This window comes from Schistocerca nitens, chromosome 6 (genome assembly GCF_023898315.1).
Source record: "Schistocerca nitens isolate TAMUIC-IGC-003100 chromosome 6, iqSchNite1.1, whole genome shotgun sequence".
Classification (NCBI taxonomy): Eukaryota; Metazoa; Arthropoda; class Insecta; order Orthoptera; family Acrididae; genus Schistocerca; species Schistocerca nitens.
In genome coordinates, this window is record NC_064619.1 from 597,842,274 (window position 1) to 597,862,756 (window position 20,483).

Below are 20,483 nucleotides of genomic sequence, written 5' to 3' on the forward strand. Positions count from 1 at the left end.
TGTATCCCTGAACTATCGTTGTCGGTGTTGGTCTGCTGTCGATTCTGATTAGAACAACTCGGTCACTGAACTGTTCACAGTAACACATCCTCTGCCCTACCTTCCTATTCATAACGAATCCTACACCTGTTATACCATTTTCTGCTGCTGTTGATATTACTCGATACTCATCTGACCAGAAATCCTTGTCTTCCTTCCACTTCACTTCACTGACCCCTACTATATCTAGATTGAGCCTTTGCATTTCCCTTTTCAGATTTTCTAGTTTCCCTACCACGTTCAAGCTTCTTACATTCCACGCCCCGACTCGTAGAACGTTATCCTTTCGTTGATTATTCAATCTTTTTCTCATGGTAACCTCCCCCTTGGCAGTCCCCTCCCGGAGATCCGAATGGGGGACTATTTCGGAATCTTTTGCCAATGGAGAGATCATCATGACACTTCTTCAATTACAGGCCACATGCCCTGTGGATACACGTTACGTGTCTTTAATGCAGTGGTTTCCATTGCCTTCTGCATCCTCATGTCGTTGATCATTGCTGATTCTTCCGCCTTTAGGGACAATTTCCCACCCCTAGGACAAGAGAGTGCCCCGAACCTCTATCCGCTCCTCCGCCCTATTTGACAAGGCCGTTGGCAGAATGAGGCTGACTTCTTATGCCGGAAGTCTTCGGCCGCCAATGCTGATGATTTATCAAAATTTAGGCAGTGGCGGGGATCGAACCCGGGACCGAAGACGTTTTGATTATGAATCAAAGACGCTACCCCTAGACCACGGGTACAATCCCTTACAAGCTTTACAAGTTGCAATTACTGTAGCAACTGCTTTTCGCCGACCATAATATAAGGTACGAATTTTGCATTTCAGTTCTCCAGGATATGGTAGAGGACACTTTTTCTGAACGACTCATCCTTTTCAGACGAATCGTCGTTCCATCTCTTGGGTAAAGTAAACCGCCATAAACATAGACAGAAAGACTACATAATATCAGGGGAATGACTGTGAGCATTTAGTTTAGTGCCATGTGGACCTTTTTTGTGGAGGAAACTGTGACTGGAATGCCATAAATGGACATGCTGCAAAATGGGTTGTTTCATGAACTTCGCCAAGATTCCAGTGATTTCAGATTTATACCTAACGGCATCCTGAAACCGGCCGTTGCGGCCAAGCGGTTCTAGGGGCTTCAGTCCGGAACCGCGCTGCTGCTACGGTCGCAGGTTCCAATTCTGCCTCGGGCATGGATGTGTGTGATGCCCTTAGTTAGATTTAGGTCCCCTAAGTCTAGAGGACTGATGACCTCAGATGTTAAGTCCCATAGTGCTTAGAGACATTTGAACCATTTCTAACACTGAGGAGCAGCGTTTCATTAACAATCCCACAATGCTGGATTGGAAGAGATGGACAACGAGCTCTTGTTCACTGCTTCCGGCCTCGCAGGTCACCAGACCTCACACCTTGCTTTCTTTTTTATGGGGTATGTAAAGGACAGAGTCTTTGTCCCACCTGTGGCATCTACTCTTCTAGAGCTGAGTAATCGAAATGTTGCAGCTGTCGATGCAATAAACAGGGACCTGTTGATTCGTGTGAGGAATGAAACGGAGTACTGTATCGATTTATCGATGTTTCTACAGCAACACATGGGTCTCATGCTGAGAGTATGATATACGAACATAAAAGGTTAAACCTTCTTCTACCCGGTGACATGTGCAATGTGTTTCTACAGGGTGTCCGAAAATTCTTTCCCTGATTACATAAATTGATAACTCAGGCTAGAAGTAAGATACAAATATGAAACTGGTGTCTAATTGTTTACAGACTATCAAAGTTTTTTTCACACATCAGTAAACTTCCACATGAGCACCCTTGGTAGTACGTAGCACATCTAGGCGATATTCAATTTCCGTCCACACTTTAGCCAACTTGGGCATTGCACCTCATCCACTACTTACATACTGCGAACCTAAAACAGAAAAAAAACTTTGATAGTTGTAAACAATTCGACACAAGTTTCATATTTGTATCTTACTTCTAGCCTGAGTTATCAATTTATGTAATCAGGGAAAGACTTTTCGGACACCCTGTATCTTTCATAGTTTGTCTGCAATAAACATTTCAATTATTTTCTTTCTTTTTAAAATCACCCTGTACTTCTAAATTATTTAAATAGAGACTATGATGGACGGTTGCTTATCACCGAGATCGGTCGACAGTAAATGAGAGCACCTTAGCCACCAGTGAAAGAAGCAATTATTGTTGACAATATTATAACGGGAAGAGAAATCTTTGTCACAAAGGCACTGCAAACATCCAAGCACAAGTCGACTGTAACCGCTAGCAGTTATTGGTCAGATTTAAACTACAAGCCACTGGTGCGCTGCACTGAAGGCATCATACGGAATAGAGGAAAGAAACAAGTGTCACAGAAGGAGCACTGTTTCTTGGTTCACGAGGCGCTTCAACTATTGTGATATAAAGTTTGTTTTCCACTCTATGTTTAGGCTGAGAGAACACGTGGCCTTAGGGCCTACTCTTGGTCGGTACTGTGCTTAAACAACCATATGTATTTGTTAGTTTTAGTTCGTATTGAAGTATCGTCCTATCCTCTACTACAGATTTGTGATACATGTGGTTTCAAAGGTTTTAGTTTTCCTTTTCTGTGTGTTGTGCCCACGTGCAAAGCAGGACTAACTTAGAGACAAAATGAGTTCGTAGAGCATTGAGTGAAATGTTTTAATCACTTAACATGCCTCACACACTCTCTGATTACCAACAGCTCACGTATTGATACTTCATAAAACCTCCCAACTCTTCCACGTGGGTTAAGATTGTCAGCATACAGCTAAGTGCATGGTACAGGGCACTAGACTTCACGACCTCGTAACAGCATTACATGCAATGTGTAAAGTACCTGTAGACAAAAATGATGTTTAATTTCATACTGTAGTGTCGCTTTTATGTTATTGATGATGGAAGAGAGGGGAGAGAGTGAAACCAGGTGCCGCCGCATAGTGCCACCATTAGAAGGTACTTTGCAGTTTGTATCACACATCCGCCACAGTAAAATTGAGACACTGTAACCTCTCGACAGAAAAAAAATATAAACATACTTATAACATTCACATTTATTGTAACCTCCCAACAGTCTATAATTCTGTAACCTCGTAATAATAGCGTGACTAACCTCCCAATAAAAAGTGTGACTCATATATAACCTTTCAATAATTAACTGACTGTAATTCTGAACAGGTAAATTTGGACGTCAGCAGTGCTGCGTCATGGCCCTGAATGATAATTCTGAGTAAACTGAAAATTCTTATCTCAATGAAGTCGCCAGATAACGCGTATATATCTGCTCCTATAAGAAATTTTTCTGGCACAGCCCAGTGCAACGTAGACCACTAGATTTGTCATGTACAAAAAGAAACAGCTGATTTTTCGTTACAATAATTGGGATGACCATGGATTGGAGAAATCAGTAAATTCTTTAAATTCAGATGAATGATTGTCAAAAGTTAATTTTTGTAAGAAAGATTATTATTAAAATATTTTTCAAAACATTTGCATGGAACTTGATATGACAATAGTAAAAATTTAGTTGTAACAAATTAGATATGCGTGCGGCTGCTTTTACCTTATACTACATCGCTCAGGCACGACCGGCCCAACCGCCCGACTGCGAGCTACCACCACTGCTGCCCACACTGCTCCTACTGCAGCCGACACTGCTCTCTGGCCTGTGATTCTCTTATAGCTTACATATCGCAGGCAGCGCGTGAGCAATCCATCGAAATAACATCTGCTCGAGTGCACTAGCAATAAATTTCTTAGTCATGGACCTCTTACAACATGTACATCACATATGGTTAAACGTCCATATTTGATAAATCTGGTCATTATTGTCTTCGCAACAAGAAATGAACTGACAGCGTAACACAATAGTAACTATGTATAGGTTACTATACTGCTGCAAAACCTACATATTATTATTTTTCTTATTGGTTGAAGAGCTCAGACACAAAACATATGCGCATCCATTACCAGTGCCACATGCCCTCATTGCGAGGGACAGTGCGAAAAGGTTTGGAATGTAATCCATGGCATTGACATCAACGTCTGGTGGGGCAAAGTTGTGTAAGAGTATGCAGTGTCCAAGAGTACATATGTTTATAACCGGTTAGGATATTTCATTGTTACTATTAGCAATTGTTGGCGGAACTGTCCGTACGCTGATGGCAGCTACAAGAGTACGAATGATTATAACCGGTTAGGATATTTCATTGTCACTATTAGCAATTGTTGGCGGAACTGTCCGTACGCTGACGGCAGCTACAAGACTACGAATGCTTATAACCGGTTTGGATATTTCATTGTCACTATTAGCAATTGTTGGCGGAACTGTCTGTACGCTGATGGCAGCTGCAAGACTACGAATGATTATAACTGGTTAGGATATTTCATTGACACTATTAGCAATTGTTGGCGGAACTGTCCGTACGCTGACGGCAGCTACAAGACTACGAATGCTTATAGCCGGTTTGGATATTTCATTGTCACTATTAGCAATTGTTGGCGGAACTGTCCGTACGCTGATGGCAGCTACAAGAGTACGAATGATTATAACCAGTTAGGATATTTCATTGTCACTATTAGCAATTGTTGGCGGAACTGTCCGTACGCTGATGGCAGCTACAAGAGTACGAATGATTATAACCAGTTAGGATATTTCATTGTCACTATTAGCAATTGTTGGCGGAACTGTCCGTACGCTGATGGCAGCTACAAGAGTACGAATGATTATAACCGGTTAGGATATTTCATTGTTACTATTAGCAATTGTTGGCGGAACTGTCCGTACACTGATGGCAGCTACAAGAGTACGAATGATTATAACCGGTTAGGATATTTCATTGTCACTATTAGCAATTGTTGGCGGAACTGTCCGTACGCTGACGGCAGCTACAAGACTACGAATGCTTATAACCGGTTTCGATATTTCATTGTCACTATTAGCAATTGTTGGGGGAACTGTCCGTACGCTGACGGCAGCTACAAGACTATGAATGCTTATAACCGGTTTGGATATTTCATTGTCACTATTAGCAATTGTTGGGGGAAGTGTCTGTACGCTGTTGGCAGCTACAAGAAGGGAAAAGACGCATTACTAATGCTCTGCTCCTATCATTTTAGTTATTAAGGGAATAAATGCATAGTTGGTTGTTTGATTTCTTTCTTTCAGTGTTATTCAGATTTAACAACGAGTGGATGTGAACAACTGTTATATCCTTTCTACGTAGCAGGAAGAGGAATTTCTTCTGAACACCACTACATAATCTTCAAAAACATGCATTGTAAGGAGGGCTTATGGTATTGCGAACTGCTAAAATTTACACTCGATGCAAGGAGTATGCCCCCAAGAGTTCGAATGTATAGTGTTGGACACGTGCGCCTTGTCACACATCATGAGAATTCCTGTTCGTAAATACTGTAAGAAATGTGAGAGGTTACGTACGTTATGGCATTCATACACTTAAATAAAATAAGGAACAATTTTTGTAGACCTTTTAAATATCAATTATTTACAAAAATTGTTTGCTCCTTTGCACACAAAGAAATCACTGCAGACATATGTGATAGATATTTACAAAGTCTATTAGAAAGCTAGGAGTTATTCATTGTGTAGCTTGCATGTTCAGAGTTTTTTTGTATATCAGTGCACTCTTCAATATGGAAAGGTACAAAAGAAAATATGATAGGAATCTGGTATTTCCAGAGAATATGATGGCAGAAATTAAGGATAGGTTGCTGTTGAGTGAAAGTAAATCAACTGTCCATTTGTGTGGGATGAATAAGGCTACGCTCAGGAAGAGATTGAAAGCTGTTGCTGTTGTTGGTTAACTAGGCAGCTGCAAATCAGTGTTTCCTGAGGAAATGAAAGAGGAAGTAGCTAAATATTGTGTTGAACTACAGCAACCACGGTATGGATTAGTACTTAAATATATATGTGAGCTTGCATAAACCTGTACAGAAGGAAATAGTGTTGAACACGGGTTTAATAGGCATGTACAAATAGCTGGGAAGAACTGGGCTAGGGAATTCTGCTAACACAGAAATCTTTCCCTACGGCAGCCGGGAACAAAATCATCTTGCAAGAACCTAAGGATTCAGTAAAATCAAGTTGGAAGATGTTTCAAGAACCTGGAGAAACGATTACCTGTCATCGTCGGTGGAAGCAGGGGGTGATCTCCTGTCTAATATCCTTTTAGAGCACTTTATTGCATAGATCGCAAGTTTGTTACGTAGATAACGAGTTTCAGTCATTTCAGATCTTCAACAGTCTACAACGAGATGTAGGTCAATACATTTTACCCAAACCAAAAATGTCCTAATACAGTCAAGTAGAGTATATAACATACACGGTAATATTAGTGATATTAAGTAACTAATCGTATGTTTGCGTGCAACACGCTAAAATGGTAATTTACGGAACTGATCCGATGTCATCACAGACACTACATTATTGTCCTATATGTACATTACTTACTCACCCCATAATCACAGAACTTGCAACATATTATACACCATATATAGTGCTGAGCACTCTCACTTGCCGAAAGAGAAATCCGGCGCGGGATTCCATGTGTTTGATGGTCTTACACTTTCTGAGATAATAACCATAAGCAATATAACACGCAATCCTTCTTGACATGGGAAACAGTTGAAGTAGTCTCGCCGATGGAAACAGGCAAAATAACTTCCTCAGATCATTAAACCTTAACTCAAAGCTATTCTCACGAGGTGGCATTACAGTATGACACATCTAACATATGAAGTTACACCAGTGCATTTTCATTTATGGATTAAATAAAATGCACCAGTTACCTAAAATCTATTAGTAGCCATTAGAGGAGGAGGAAATTAGTGTTTAACGTCCCGTCGACAACGAGGTCATTAGAGACGGAGCGCAAGCTCGGGTGAGGGAAGGACGGGGAAGGAAATCGGCCGTGCCCTTTCAAAGGAACCATCCCGGCATTTGCCTGAAGCGATTTAGGGAAATCACGGAAAACCTAAATCAGGATGGCAGGAGACGGGATTGAATCGTCGTCCTCCCGAATGCGAGTCCAGTGTGCTAACCATTGCGCCACCTCGCTCGGTAGTAGTCATTAGATTGCATGTCAAACATAACAGTACATAATAGAACATAATGGATCTTGTTAGAAAAGTTTAAATATTTAACGCACAAAGCTGCAGGGATATTTAAGGTACGAGTTTCCAACTACTTTATCAATTTTTGTTATATAAAAACGCCATGGGACAGTGTAATGTAAAAAATGTATACTAATAATCTGACATCCAATAATACATTAAAATACTTAAGTGGCTGGCACACTGTACAATGTGTAATATGTTGCAAGTTCTGATTTATGATCATTTCCATAAATTATTATTTTTTTTTACGTGTTGTACACACACAAAATGCTGTTATTTACTTAACAGCATTGATATTACCATGTATGTTATATACTCTACTTAACTGTGTTACAATAATGTTGGTTTTGGTAAGATGTATTGACCTGTATTTCATTGTAAACCTCTGCAGATCTGAAGATAGCCATTCAACTGACTGTAACTGGTTATCTGTGTAGCAATACTTTCGATCTGGGAAACAATATGTTCTAAAAGGATAATAAACTCACAGCCAGTAGAAAATTTATAAAGATAACAATTTCCCTGTTAAGTAGCTAATCGCATGTCTGTGACAACATGTAAAAAATAATAATTTATGGAAATGATCAGAAATCAGAACTCGCAACATATTACACATTGTATAGAGTGCAAGTTATGCATCTGACTCACCCCCTAACCATCTGCAACACTTGAATTAAATTACCCGATTTGTCGGTGTATCAGCACAGACTGTCTGAAGGGTCTACAACGAATGGTATACCACTCAGACCCATTTAAGACCACTTAAGAACAGTGGTAAAAATATCCTGCAAGTTCTGCATCTGATTCACCCCCTTACCATCTGCAACACTTGGATTAAGTTACCCGATTTGTCGGTGTATCAACATAGACTGTCCGAAGGGTCTAAAACGAATGGTATATCACTCGGACCCATTTAAGACTGCTTAAGAATTGTGGTTGTAAAAATATCCCACCCGACGTGAGACGATGTCACACCTCGTCAATGACAAAAATTTCAAAGTCGTCGGGAATTGGTGCAGTGACTGAATGTAGGTCCATCTCAACCACTTTCAGACGAAACGAGGGGAGCTGAATGCAACGTCTGTAGGTGGTCCGACTCTCGCAAAAGCCCGTTGGTGACAGCGCCTCATAGAGCCGCACATCTTGAATGGGGCTGTAACTGACTGGAGGCATGTTGTGTTATTGGATGGGTCGCAATTTCGCCTCAAATGATGCAAGGCGCCGAGGGTGTCTATGGCTCATTGAAGTATTTACCACGCATTGTGCGCGGCAGTAGTTCCAAACCTTCCTGAAACCATTACCACTGAGTGGCATCAAATATTAGCTGCAGTCGGCGACAGCGTTAATGGCCTGTGGCCACGTAGCTGACAAGCAATGCTGTGTTGCCACCTGGGGTGGAAGTGCACAGACAGCAACTACGTTACGTTCCTGCACCTTGGCAACGTCGCAGACCGGCTCGCCTGAATGTGCCTCATGTTTGACGAACGAGTACACTTTAGCCCATTGCTTCCCATGTCGTTTTTTTCTCACACTGCGTCCGAGATGCGGTCTGACTGATCGCTATGGTTAAACAGACATAAAAATTGCGTTTGGTGTTTCAGTGTAACAGTTCAATCTTTTATGTAAAACGTTACATTAATACCGCATGAAAACATATATTTAAATAAATTTTAAAGTTTATTTTTCTGCTAAAAACTGAACAAAATGTAGATAATACTACACGATAATGGTAATGCTATGAAAACTCAAATACCCTGTACTCTATATTTTACTTTTTGCTGTATTTTTATAGTTCATTATTCATGTAATAATAAAAACATAGAAACCCCAATAAAACATTCAAAAAACTGCACTACACTAGTAGTTTCCAGGTTTTTTTCTTCTCAGAGGTTTTTTCCACTCACTGGAAATTTTTGTAGAGAAATCAAGCTAGATTGGTTCCTTGCATCAATGAAAAATGTTAGAAGGCTTTCTCTTCTTTTTTTGGGTCACAGGTGGAGCATGTTTCGCTTTTCTCCAATCGTTCTACAACGACTCCTACTCTTGGTTGTGAATGGATGCACGGAGTTCTCGGGCTGTTTGACAACTGTTGACTCGCTTTTTATCTGTGGCGTCACGATCGAGTTTGCAAACTTCTTCAAAAAATTAAAGCAGCTCATCAGAGTATCGCTTTTGTAGGAATCGTGAAGGATAAACGGATTCACCCCACTTGGTCCAATAGGCGGAAAAATAATGCCATTGGCCATTGTTGGAAGAGCCTTCGACGACCAGCGATATTTATTTCAACGGAATGTATTTGTAGCAGAACCTTTAGCTAAAGATTCAGTCTCTACAAGTCTGTTTTCATCACTTACACTACATATTTCATTCAAGAATCTCACAGGTGGCAAAACAAATTCGTCTGCACTTTCGCATTGTTCCTGTTCTGAACCACGTTCGCTTTCAATTCGGCTGTCACTATCTAATCCAGTATCACTTCTTGAACAGTCCTCAAACCATTTTGAAACAGTATCCTAAAAGTGAGGGTCTGTGACATGAACAGCAGATGAAGACTTGGCTACTGTATCCATAACGCAAAGTCCCAGGTGCGTTGTCAGAGACCGCTACCACGAAAAAAGCAGTATTAGTACAGGTTCGCGTCTCGTTACAGTGGCTGCTGACAAAGGAAATCACTGCAGCTTCGGGAATCAACAACTAGATAACGCTGTAGTCCTCTACCCCATCCCTATGCATTAGCAACAGAGTAACAATAAACGGTAGCCGTCTGGGACGTTAGCTCTTTGCCTATTTGAAAAATACCTGGTGTCTTCTAGGTGTTTCAGCCATATGAGCTTACAGAACATACATAATTCCACAGAGATCAGTCCATCGTCGTTTCGCCCGACAGAATGTTCAAGTATGGCAGAAGTTTACACAGTAAGGTACGCGGAGACAGAAAGAGCGCTGATTGGCTTGCAAGCTGCGCAGCAGTCTACTGCGCACCCCTTGCACATCCCTGCACCTACGCCACGCTGCCCCGTCCCTCCCAATCATAGCTCTAACTAAACTTCAGACGATAAAAAACAGTTTTCTTTGTACACTTTTATTTTTTGAATGACGAAAAATAAACTGAATGTAATTTTTGTAGGTGTTTTGTTAAACCACAAACTAATGAGTCAGTGACACAATTGGTACTGCTTGTTTGTAATAGTCTTTTATTATAAGATGATGAAATAATTTCCGGAGCATCGAGAGTGCTACCTACAGTTCTTTCTCAGAAAAGAAAGCTAATTGTCCACATCGAGGGTAGCCGCTTGCTGCAAGACGTGCTGCCTCTGCACCACTCGTCTCGCTAGATATGCGAGTTGCTTCAGCCACGCCCTGCACCCCCATTTAAGTTCAGCCATATTAAAATGCCTGTACTGTACTTAATGCTTGTTCATGTGACTGCTGGCCTGCTTACTTCTGATCTGGCAGTAAGTGGAACACTTCAGGCTAACAACGATTTGTGTCTAATGACTGCTACCAATAATAATAATATGTAGGCCCTGCACCATTCTAATAACATTTACATAGTCACTGTTGTGGTGTGCTGTCACTTAGTTCATTTATCGTTGCAGAGTGAATAGACCAATTTATAGTCTATTGTAGTAACTGTTTACAACTCGGAGAAGACTTTTTTCAGGAGCTTTTTAACAATATGTGATGTACATGTATCAATGTTTCTGTTGCAGATGCGTGACACCATGTATAATGGCTGGGGCTAGGCGTAGCATTTTTGATTCATAATCGTCTTCGGCCCCGGGTTCGAATCCCGCCGCTGCTTAAATTTTAATTAATAATCAGCACTGGCGGCCGAAGACTTCCGGCATAAGAAGTCACCTTCATTCTCCCAACGGCCTTGTCAAAGACGGTGGAGGAGAGGACAGAGGTTCAGGGCACTCTCTTGTGCTAGGGGTGGGAAAATGCCCCTAACGGCAGAAGAATCACCAATGATCAACGGCATGAGGATGCAGAAGGCAATGGAAACCACTGCATTAAAGACACGTAACGTGTATCCACAGGACATGTGGCCTGTAACTGAAGAATTGTCATGGTGATCTCTCCATTGGCAAAAGATTCCGGAATAGTCCACCATTCGGATCTCCGGTAGTGGACTGCCTAGGGGGAGGCTACCATGGGAAATAGAGTGAATAATCAACGAAAGTATAGCGTTCTATGAGTCGGGGCGCAGAGTGTCAGAAGCTTGAACATGGTAAGGAAACTAGAAAATCTGAGAAGGGAAATGCAAAGGCTCAGTCTAGATATAATAGGGGTCAGTGAAGTGAACTGCAAAGAAGACAAGCATTTCTGGCCAGATGAGTATGGGGTAATATCAACAGCAGGAGAAAATGGTATAACGGGAGAAGGATTCGTTATGAATAGGAAGGTGGGACAGAGAGTATGTTACTGTGAACAGTTCAATGACAGGGTTGTTCTTATTAGAATCGATAACAAACCAACACCGACAATGATAGTTCAGGTATACATGCCTACGTCGAAAGCTGAAGATGAAGAGATAGAACAAGTGTGTGACGATATTGAAAGGGTAATACAGTATGTAAAGGGGGATGAAAATCTAATAGTCAAGGGGAACTGGTTCAAATGGTTCAAATGGCTCTGAGCACTATGGGACTTAAGATCTGAGGTCATCAGTCCCCTAGAACTTAGAACTACTTAAACCTAATTAACCTAAGGACATCACACACATCCATGCTCGAAGCAGCATTCGAACCTGCGACCGTAGCGGTCGTGCGGTTCCAGACTGAAGCGCCTAAAACAGCCAATTAAAATTCAAGGTGACAATGTTACGATTTGCTGATGACATAGTTATCCTGAGTGAAACCGAGGAACTTAACATCAGGATTGATGGTCACGAAGTAGATGAGGTTAAGGAATTCTGCTACCTAGGCAGTAAAATAACCAATGACGGACGGAGCAAGGAGGACATCAAAAGCAGACTAGCTATGGCAAAAAAGGCATTCCTGGCCAATAGAAGTCTACTAATATCAAAGATCGGCCTTAATCTGAGGAAGAAATTTTTGAGAATGTACATGTGGACTACAGCATTGTATGGTAGTGAAACATGGACTGCGGGAAAACCGGAATAGAGGACAATCGAAGCATTTGAGATGTGGTGCTGTAGACTAATGTTGAAAATTAGGTGGACTGATAAGGTAAGGAATGAGGAGGTTCTGTGCAGAATCGGAGAGGAAAGGAATATGTGGAAAACAGTGATAAGGAGAAGGGACGGGATGTTAGGACATCTGTTAAGACATGAGGGAATGACTTCCATGGTACTAGAGGGAACCGTAGTGGGCAATAACTGTTGAGGAAGATAGAGCTTGGAATACATCCAGCAAGTAATTGAGAATGTAAGTTGCTAATGCTACTCTGAGATGAAGAGGTTAGTACAGGAGAGGAATTCGTGGCGGGCCGCATCAAACCAGTCAGAAGACTGATGATAAAAAAAAAAAATAAAAATAAAAAAAATAAAAAATAAATAAAAAAAATGTGAGGAAGATGATGTTCGTGGACTCGTTTCATAATCTGTATCCTCCACCACATTGTATCAGGCGTAAATTATAGTACTAGAAAAAAAAGCCATTATTAGTGTCACCGTTATCAGAACCCAACAGTAAAACTGAACATGAACAGTGACAACTGCAAATATCTTCTTTTTTTATGAAGTTACGGGTTTCGGTCTGTTTTAGGCTTTCTTCAGACCTACGACCACGAGGGTGGACGGTGATGGGTGATGGTAAACGACTCCACAAACCTTAACTGCGTGTAGTCGTAACGCCTGCTCTATTCACCACCACCGTCTACTATCATGGTGGTAGGTCCGAAGATGGTCTAAAACAGACCGAAAGCGGTAATCTCATAAAAAAGAAGTTTCTTGCTGTTGTGACTGTTCATGTTTATTTTTAAGCGAAATAAACCGCAGGACTCCAAGAGAAATGTTGTTAGAATCATAACAGGAAAGAATTTTTAAGAAGTGATTTAGTTCCTTGAACGAATCACCATCGAAAGCTCTTGTTTTTACCCGTCGTAAAATTTAATTTTACCTCTCAGCGGGTATTAAGCCCCACAATGGGGCTCCTAGAGGTGGTATTGTCGTGTTTGGCGGGGGGGGGGGGGGGGGGGGGTGTTTCTTAGCACGACGTGTGAACACTCATGCAAGTTACCGTGAAAAAGTTTCAGAATGTTTACTTCAGCTTTCTCTGTGATCTGGAACACGATCGTGAAGAGTATGCTGTGGAGCTTTCCGTCTAACACGATGGCAATAGCCGTGCTTGCTGTCCTGCGCCTATACGTTCCTGGTTTGGTGGCGCCTCGGATATCCTGTCGCTTCTACACTGCCCGGTAATTTAGACGATCGTCATCCCTTAGAAAGTCTCTGGGATTATTAGGAATTGCGGGTGAAACGTAACAAATAGCATAGGCGAAAACACCGAGGGGAGGCTTCAGTTGCATATTGCATACATGAAGAAAGCTCCAACTCTCTTCGTTGGCGGGTTCAGTCCATCATCAATGTTAGAGGCGTTGTTGCATGGTATTAGCTCGGCGTCTCCTATGGGCGATTAAATTTTTGTCCTACGAGCTTATAACATGCTCCTTATATCTGGTTGAAAAAGAACATTGTTGTGCAGACTGAAGGTTTATCACGTGTTTTTTTAGATTTGGTCCCCTAGAAGATCAGTCAAACAGGAGTAATGCTTGATTCCAAATGCAGTTATTTCTGTTTTTGCTTTCTGGGATAAAAGTCGGTGTGAATAAAAGCAACCTGACTGTGTGCAGCTCTCACGTCTGGTGAACGTTCTGTATTTTCAATTTTGGTCGCATCAGTAAAATGTACGAATGAAAGAAATTGCTCTAGATAAGGTTTGGAGAACAGCGTTAATAAACCAGAGAAATACATTGTGCAGACATGGTTCACTAGTGCAAGAGCGATCCTGATAATTGTTGGTATCATGGATCGTTATGGAAAGTGACACTTTTAACACTATAGTCAACACTAACGCCCCCCCCCCCCCCCCTCGCCGGAGGTTCGAGTCCTCCTGCGGGCATCGGTGTGTGTTTGTTCTTAGCATAGGTTAGTTTAAGTTGTGTGTAAGTCTAGAGGACGATGACCTAAGCAGTTTGGTCCCATAGGAATTCACACACATTTGAACATTTCTGAACACTAACGTCGACTACACAGTTAAAGAAAATAGTCAGCAACCTTACTTAGGGAATCTCTGAACACTGATATTTCGCTTACTCTTTAGATGTCGGAATCAATAACGCAGTTTGGCAAACAGTTACAGTGAAAGTTACACATTACATTTTTTCACAGTGAAGACAATGGGGAAACCAGAAAAATGACAAACTCCGAAAGAAAATAAATGCAATAAAAACTATAAAACCCACAGCACATGGTAACAAGAAAGAAAATAAAAGCCCACTTATGATGCGGAAATTTCAGCGAAACATGTCTCGGAAATAGAAGAAAAGATACAACTGTTTTGTTCAAGGCGGACACCCCCAAAAAACATAGTGTGTATTGCTTTTGTAACTGAAAAAGATTTTTTTATTGACAATAGATACTCTTGTATTGCACAAGGCTACGCATGTACACTGCATCTGTATTCCATAGAATATCGCGCTGTGTGCAATACAACATTATCATTTCTATGCTTCCCATTACTATGAAACGTGCGTACAGATTAACAACTGTCATTACACTCAGGAATACTGTTTTAATTCTTTAATTTCATCATCATGGATATCACGTGAAACTACGAGAGGAAGTAATATTTTGTATCGTTTTCAGCTTCTGATTTCGAAAGTTATTGACCTAGTCTTGCAATGATACCTACAGCGCCACCTGCTAGATATTGTGTAGTCCTTCAGCGATCAAACTTCGGATACAAGAGCTCTGCAATTAACCTGCTTTTCTTTTTAGTTAGAAATTATGTCAAACTGCAACGTGAATCTGTTAATTCTACTCCAATTTGTCACATCCCGTAAAAAGTTTTGTGATTTAATTGTTATTGCTTTTTCGTGTTTCACGCCTTTTTGTCCCGCTATGCGTAGTGGGTAATGAAGTCTCAGTAGTTACCCTCAACTGGCATTTCTTGTTTTTACGACAGATGACCAACCAGTGCCTCAACACGATATTCAGCATGCTGTTTGGCGACAAGTTGCTGTCCTTGGGTCTGGAGACAACAAGCGCAGCCGTCATCATGAATTCGATGCAGGCAGTGATGCAGTTCTCCGGTGAGTACAGCAAAATCGATGTAAACACACAGTTATACCTAAGTGATTAAGCGACAGTTAGGGTAGAGGCAGGGACCAGGTAGTCAATCTACTCAAGGGTCACTACCTAGAGGAATGAAAATAAAATAAAGATATTTGGTCAAACAAATTTGATGGTAATATCGACGGCGGCAGAAAATGGCAGAAAGTGAGCTACTGTAAAGGGCGCACTGACAGGATTCTTCACATCAGAATTGACAGTAAACGAACGTAAACAAGAGTAATGCAGGTATAAATGCCCACATCACAAGCAAAACATGAAGTGTGTGTTTATGTGTGTATGTGTGTGTGTGTGTGTGTGTGTGTGTGTGTGTGCGAGAGAGAGAGAGAGAGAGAGAGAGAGAGAGAGAGAGAGAGATAACATATAAGAGTATCTGAACAGATTACTGAGTACGTACAAGAAGATGGAAATGTAACATCCATGGGGATTTGAATGCTACAGTAGAGGAAAACATGGGATTGTAAGAAGTATCCAGAAATATATGTAGACTCATATCAAAATTTACTAATGATGAAGAGAATGTTGAAATTTAAGAGAATCGTGAGGAGCCCAATGTGTGAATAACAGAGATGTTGAGGTATTGGGGAATTGCGCATTCCAAGTTCTCTGTGACTGTAAATTTTGCAGTTCAGTTGAAAAGATCAGTCATACAAGCTGGACACTCAAATATATTTATTTATTTATTGGTTATCTAGCCTAACCAGGGTAGGGCCTTAAGGTCCTCTCTTACATCCGACCAGGAACAACACATACAAAAAACATTACATTACAATCACAATACTAATAATAATAACACTAATAGTGATGATCAGTCAAGGTAGAAATTAAGAATGATATTGCTTGGTTATTATGTAGCAAACGCAATAATAATGACTTGTATTATTAATGAAGTAATAACTGGTGATAATAATAATAATAATAGCAGTAACATTAATAATAATACTAAAACAGTAGAAGAATTAGGAATGATACTGATTAGTTCAGCACTTCTGAAGCCTTGTTTGGTATTAGAAAAACTAGCAGGGTTAATAAAAGATGGTAAGACTGAAATGAAAGTGACAATAGCTACTAGTAAAAAAGAGAATTTAGACAGAGAAGTCCGTTGAGAAGGGGAGGGAATGGCTGTGGGGGTGGGAGGGTTGACGAGAGTGAGCTACAGAGAAGACAGCTATTGTGATAGGAAGTGGGCCATTAGCTGTCTTTTGAAGTTTCGAACGACTTTAATTTGCGTAATATTTTGAGGAAGATTGTTCCAAAGTCGAGGACGATAGGGCAAATGCTTATAATCGCTACGCTTTCGGCAGGTAGCCCTGATAGTTATTAATAGCCAGGAGCGATATGGTCGAAGTAGAGTACATCACAAATGTATCATACACGAGCATTCATTGCCAGTTCCAGCCGACGTTCTCATACAAAAGTCTTTGGAAAATGAGATTAAAGTAGTCAAGGATGGGGAGTAGCCGGCCAGTGGTGTACGGCCAGTGTAGGAGATCGCTCCCCACACCATGATGCCGGGTGTTGGCCCTGTGTGCCTCGGTCGTATGCAGTCCTGATTGTGGTGCTCACCTGCACGGCGCCAAACACGCATACGACCATCATTGGCACCAAGGCAGAAGCGACTCTCATCGCTGAAGACGACACGTCTCCATTCGTCCCTCCATTCACGCCTGTCGCGACACCACTGGAGGCGGGCTGCACGATGTTGGGGCGTGAGCGGAAGACGGCCTAACGGTATGCGGGACCGTAGCCCAGCTTCATGGAGACGGTTGTGAATGGTCCTCGCCGATACCCCAGGAGCAACAGTGTCCCTAATTTGCTGGGAAGTGGCGGTTCAGTCCCCTACGGCACTGCGTAGGATCCTACGGTCTTGGCGTGCATCCGTGCGTCGCTGCGGTCCGGTCCCAGGTCGACGGGCACGTGCACCTTCCGCCGACCACTGGCGACAACATCGATGTACTGTGGAGACCTCACGCCCCACGTGTTGAGCAATTCGGCGGTACGTCCACCCGGCCTCCCGCATGCCCACTATACGCCCTCGCTCAAAGTCCGTCAACTGCACATACGGTTCACGTCCACGCTGTCGCGGCATGCTACCAGTGTTAAAGACTGCGATGGAGCTCCGTATGCCACGGCAAACTGGCTGACACTGACGGCGGCGGTGCACAAATGCTGCGCAGCTAGCGCCATTCGACGGCCAACACCGCGGTTCCTGGTGTGTCCGCTGTGCCGTGCGTGTGATCATTGCTTGTACAGCCCTCTCGCAGTGTCCGGAGCAAGTATGGTGGTTCTGACACACCGGTGTCAATGTGTTCTTTTTTCCATTTCCAGGAGTGTAGAACTGAAGACCAAGAGAGAACTGCTCTGATTAAAAATAGCATTAAGAAAAGATGCATTCTTCCTAGTCTACTCTTATACAGCTGTACATCGAAGAAACAACCGCGAAAACAAGAGAAAGTTTTAGGACTGGAATGAAAATTCAGTTTAAATGGTTCTCATGGACGGAATGCTCTCGTCAGTGTATGAGGAAGCTTCACTGGATCTGTTTAATGGAATGAAGAGTCTGGTGAAAACTGAATTTGGTCTGAGAGTAAACCAAAGGAAGACGAAAGTAATGAGGAGTAGCAATAAGAGCTTAACCATAAACTTAACATCAAAATCGGAGGCAACGTAGTGGAAGTGAAGGAATTCTTACATTGCAAGCAAAGTGAGACAAAGAGAGCACTCTCCACTGCAAGAAGTCTATTTGTTTAAAAAATATAGCTTAATATGAGGAAGAGATTACTCAGAATGTTCGTGTGGAGCACAGAATTGGATGTAAGCGGATCATGGACTGTGGGAAAACGAAAAAGAAGTGAATCGCAGGTTTGACATGCGGTGTTATGGAAATATGTTGAAAATTATGTGACTGATAAAATAAGAATGGAGAGCTTCTCTGCAGAATCGGCGAGAGAGGAAGAGAGATTGAAATATATCCAACAAATAAATGAGGACGTTGTGCGACTCTGTTGTGATGCAGTAAGAACAAAAAAGGAAGTTGTGACTAGTTAGTCAGAATACTGATGACCTAAATAAAGAGGACAACAAATTATAAATCTGGTACGTTCTTTATTTCTACTTTTTCTGCCCTTTATCTTACGCCTTATTTTACTGAAAGTGACATAGTTGTCAAGGAACTGGTTTGGTATACAGTAGCACAGGATTGAAATGTCGAGTTGCGCATCCCAGATTACTTCTTCTGTGTTTTCCGCCACTGATTTATATTGGTGGTGGCTACACTCGGCACACCGCAGAACCATAAGAAGGAATCTATATATGAAACGTCTGTGCTACTGCCTCTAAACTGTAGTCCGAGCAGTCCACAGTGAGTAGGCGTCAGGTCGTCGAGCATTTAGTGCGACACTGTGGCATGCCAGTGCACTGCAGAAAATGTGATGGCCAGCATCTCAGAAAAGCTGTGTATGAGAGGGGAAGCCAAAAGTGCCAACTGTCGTCAGGAGCGCTTTGCGAACTACACTGTTGCGCCGAAACATTCATCTTTGAAACGCAATATGGCAGCGACTCTTCGTTGCGTCGATTCGATTAGGCATTCGTAGGTTTACTTAGATGTCTACGCAAAAGCCACGTAACTCGCGTAAATTAAAGCCGGTGGTTTACAGGTGCGCAACAGGCGCCGATAGCATCCAGGCTATATGCCGGGTTCACGTCAAGAACATTTGGTGGCCAAGGCATCAACGTGAGTTCAATACCATCCTCTTGAAACCACTGTAGCACTGCACTGAAAAAAAATTGGAAATTTGTGGTAAGATCTTATGGGACCAAACTGCTGAGGTCATCGGTTCCTAAATTACACTTTATCTAACTTAAACTAACTTACGCTAAGGACAACACATACACCCAAACCCAAGGAAGGACTCGAACCTCTTACGGGGGGAGCAGCGCGAACCGTGACAGGACGCCCAAGACCGCGCGGATACCTCGCGCTGCACTGCTCTTTCCTTGAGACGCAATTGTCCCACTGGGTGACACCATCACCGTCGGGGAAGCCATCAAGCGCGCAGGTGTGCAAGTAGTGCCGAATAATAACCACGTCGGCCGTGGTGTCTTCAATTACTATACTACCACATGTCAAATGGAAACCCAGGCGAATGTCGCTCAGAGTCTAATACTGTTGCTCCGCCGTTATCCGTGGAGCGATGCCTATTTCGAGGAGCTTGAATGACGGCGTATCTGATTCACCCAATCAGGCGACCAGTTTCCATTGATCTGCGGTTCAACGACGGTGGCTCACTGCCAGCCGCAATTGTAACTGATGATGTCATTAGGTCAACATGAGAATACGCAGGGGTCGATTACTGCAGAGCCGCACGTTCAACAAGTGCGTTGAACGGCCTGCTCGAAACACTTGTGCCTGCATCTGCATTGTCCTGTGTGGTCACAGCTGCCTTCAAACACTTTCCACAGATACGACAGTAGCACGCGGGCAGTGACGAGCATCGCCGTTTCCCAGATACTCGTTCTACGTGCGGACCCTTAACAATCTCTCGTTTACCAGAGTCGCATATGACAGTGTATTTCCTCAGTTGAAGCCTACTTCGTCGCTAAAATGATTCCTCATTCGACTCGGCTCCGCTTGTATACTATATATGTGCCCACAACGTCACCAGGCCCGGGTGGCATTCAGTCTCGCTGTGGTCAATGGTATGTATACAGGGTGGCCCATCTGAAGTTTCGGATGGGATTATCTCGAAAACTGTACATCGGGTAAAAATAGTGGGTAAAACAGGTTCATAAGCTCAAAGGGGGACCTCAAATAATACTATACATGACCTGCAGCCCCCGCTCTCTTGGGTGGGGCGGAGGGAAACTATGAAATATTAACACCAATTTTTTATTGCAGATTCGGATTCTCCATAAAAAAGTAATGAAGTTTTGTCTGAAACATTTTTAAACCATTGA

The 20,483-nt window shown here is 42.3% G+C and overlaps 1 protein-coding gene across 2 annotated transcripts in view; it reads left to right on the forward strand.

Moving 5' to 3' along the window:
- Positions 1-20,483, forward strand: part of LOC126262904 (monocarboxylate transporter 1-like) — a 116,666-nt gene that overhangs the window by 42,204 nt on the left and 53,979 nt on the right. For both annotated transcript variants that reach the window (XM_049959808.1, XM_049959807.1), the window contains one exon: positions 15,361-15,487. In XM_049959808.1, coding sequence (XP_049815765.1) covers positions 15,361-15,487 — 127 coding nt within the window. The remainder of the gene's footprint in view (positions 1-15,360; positions 15,488-20,483) is intronic.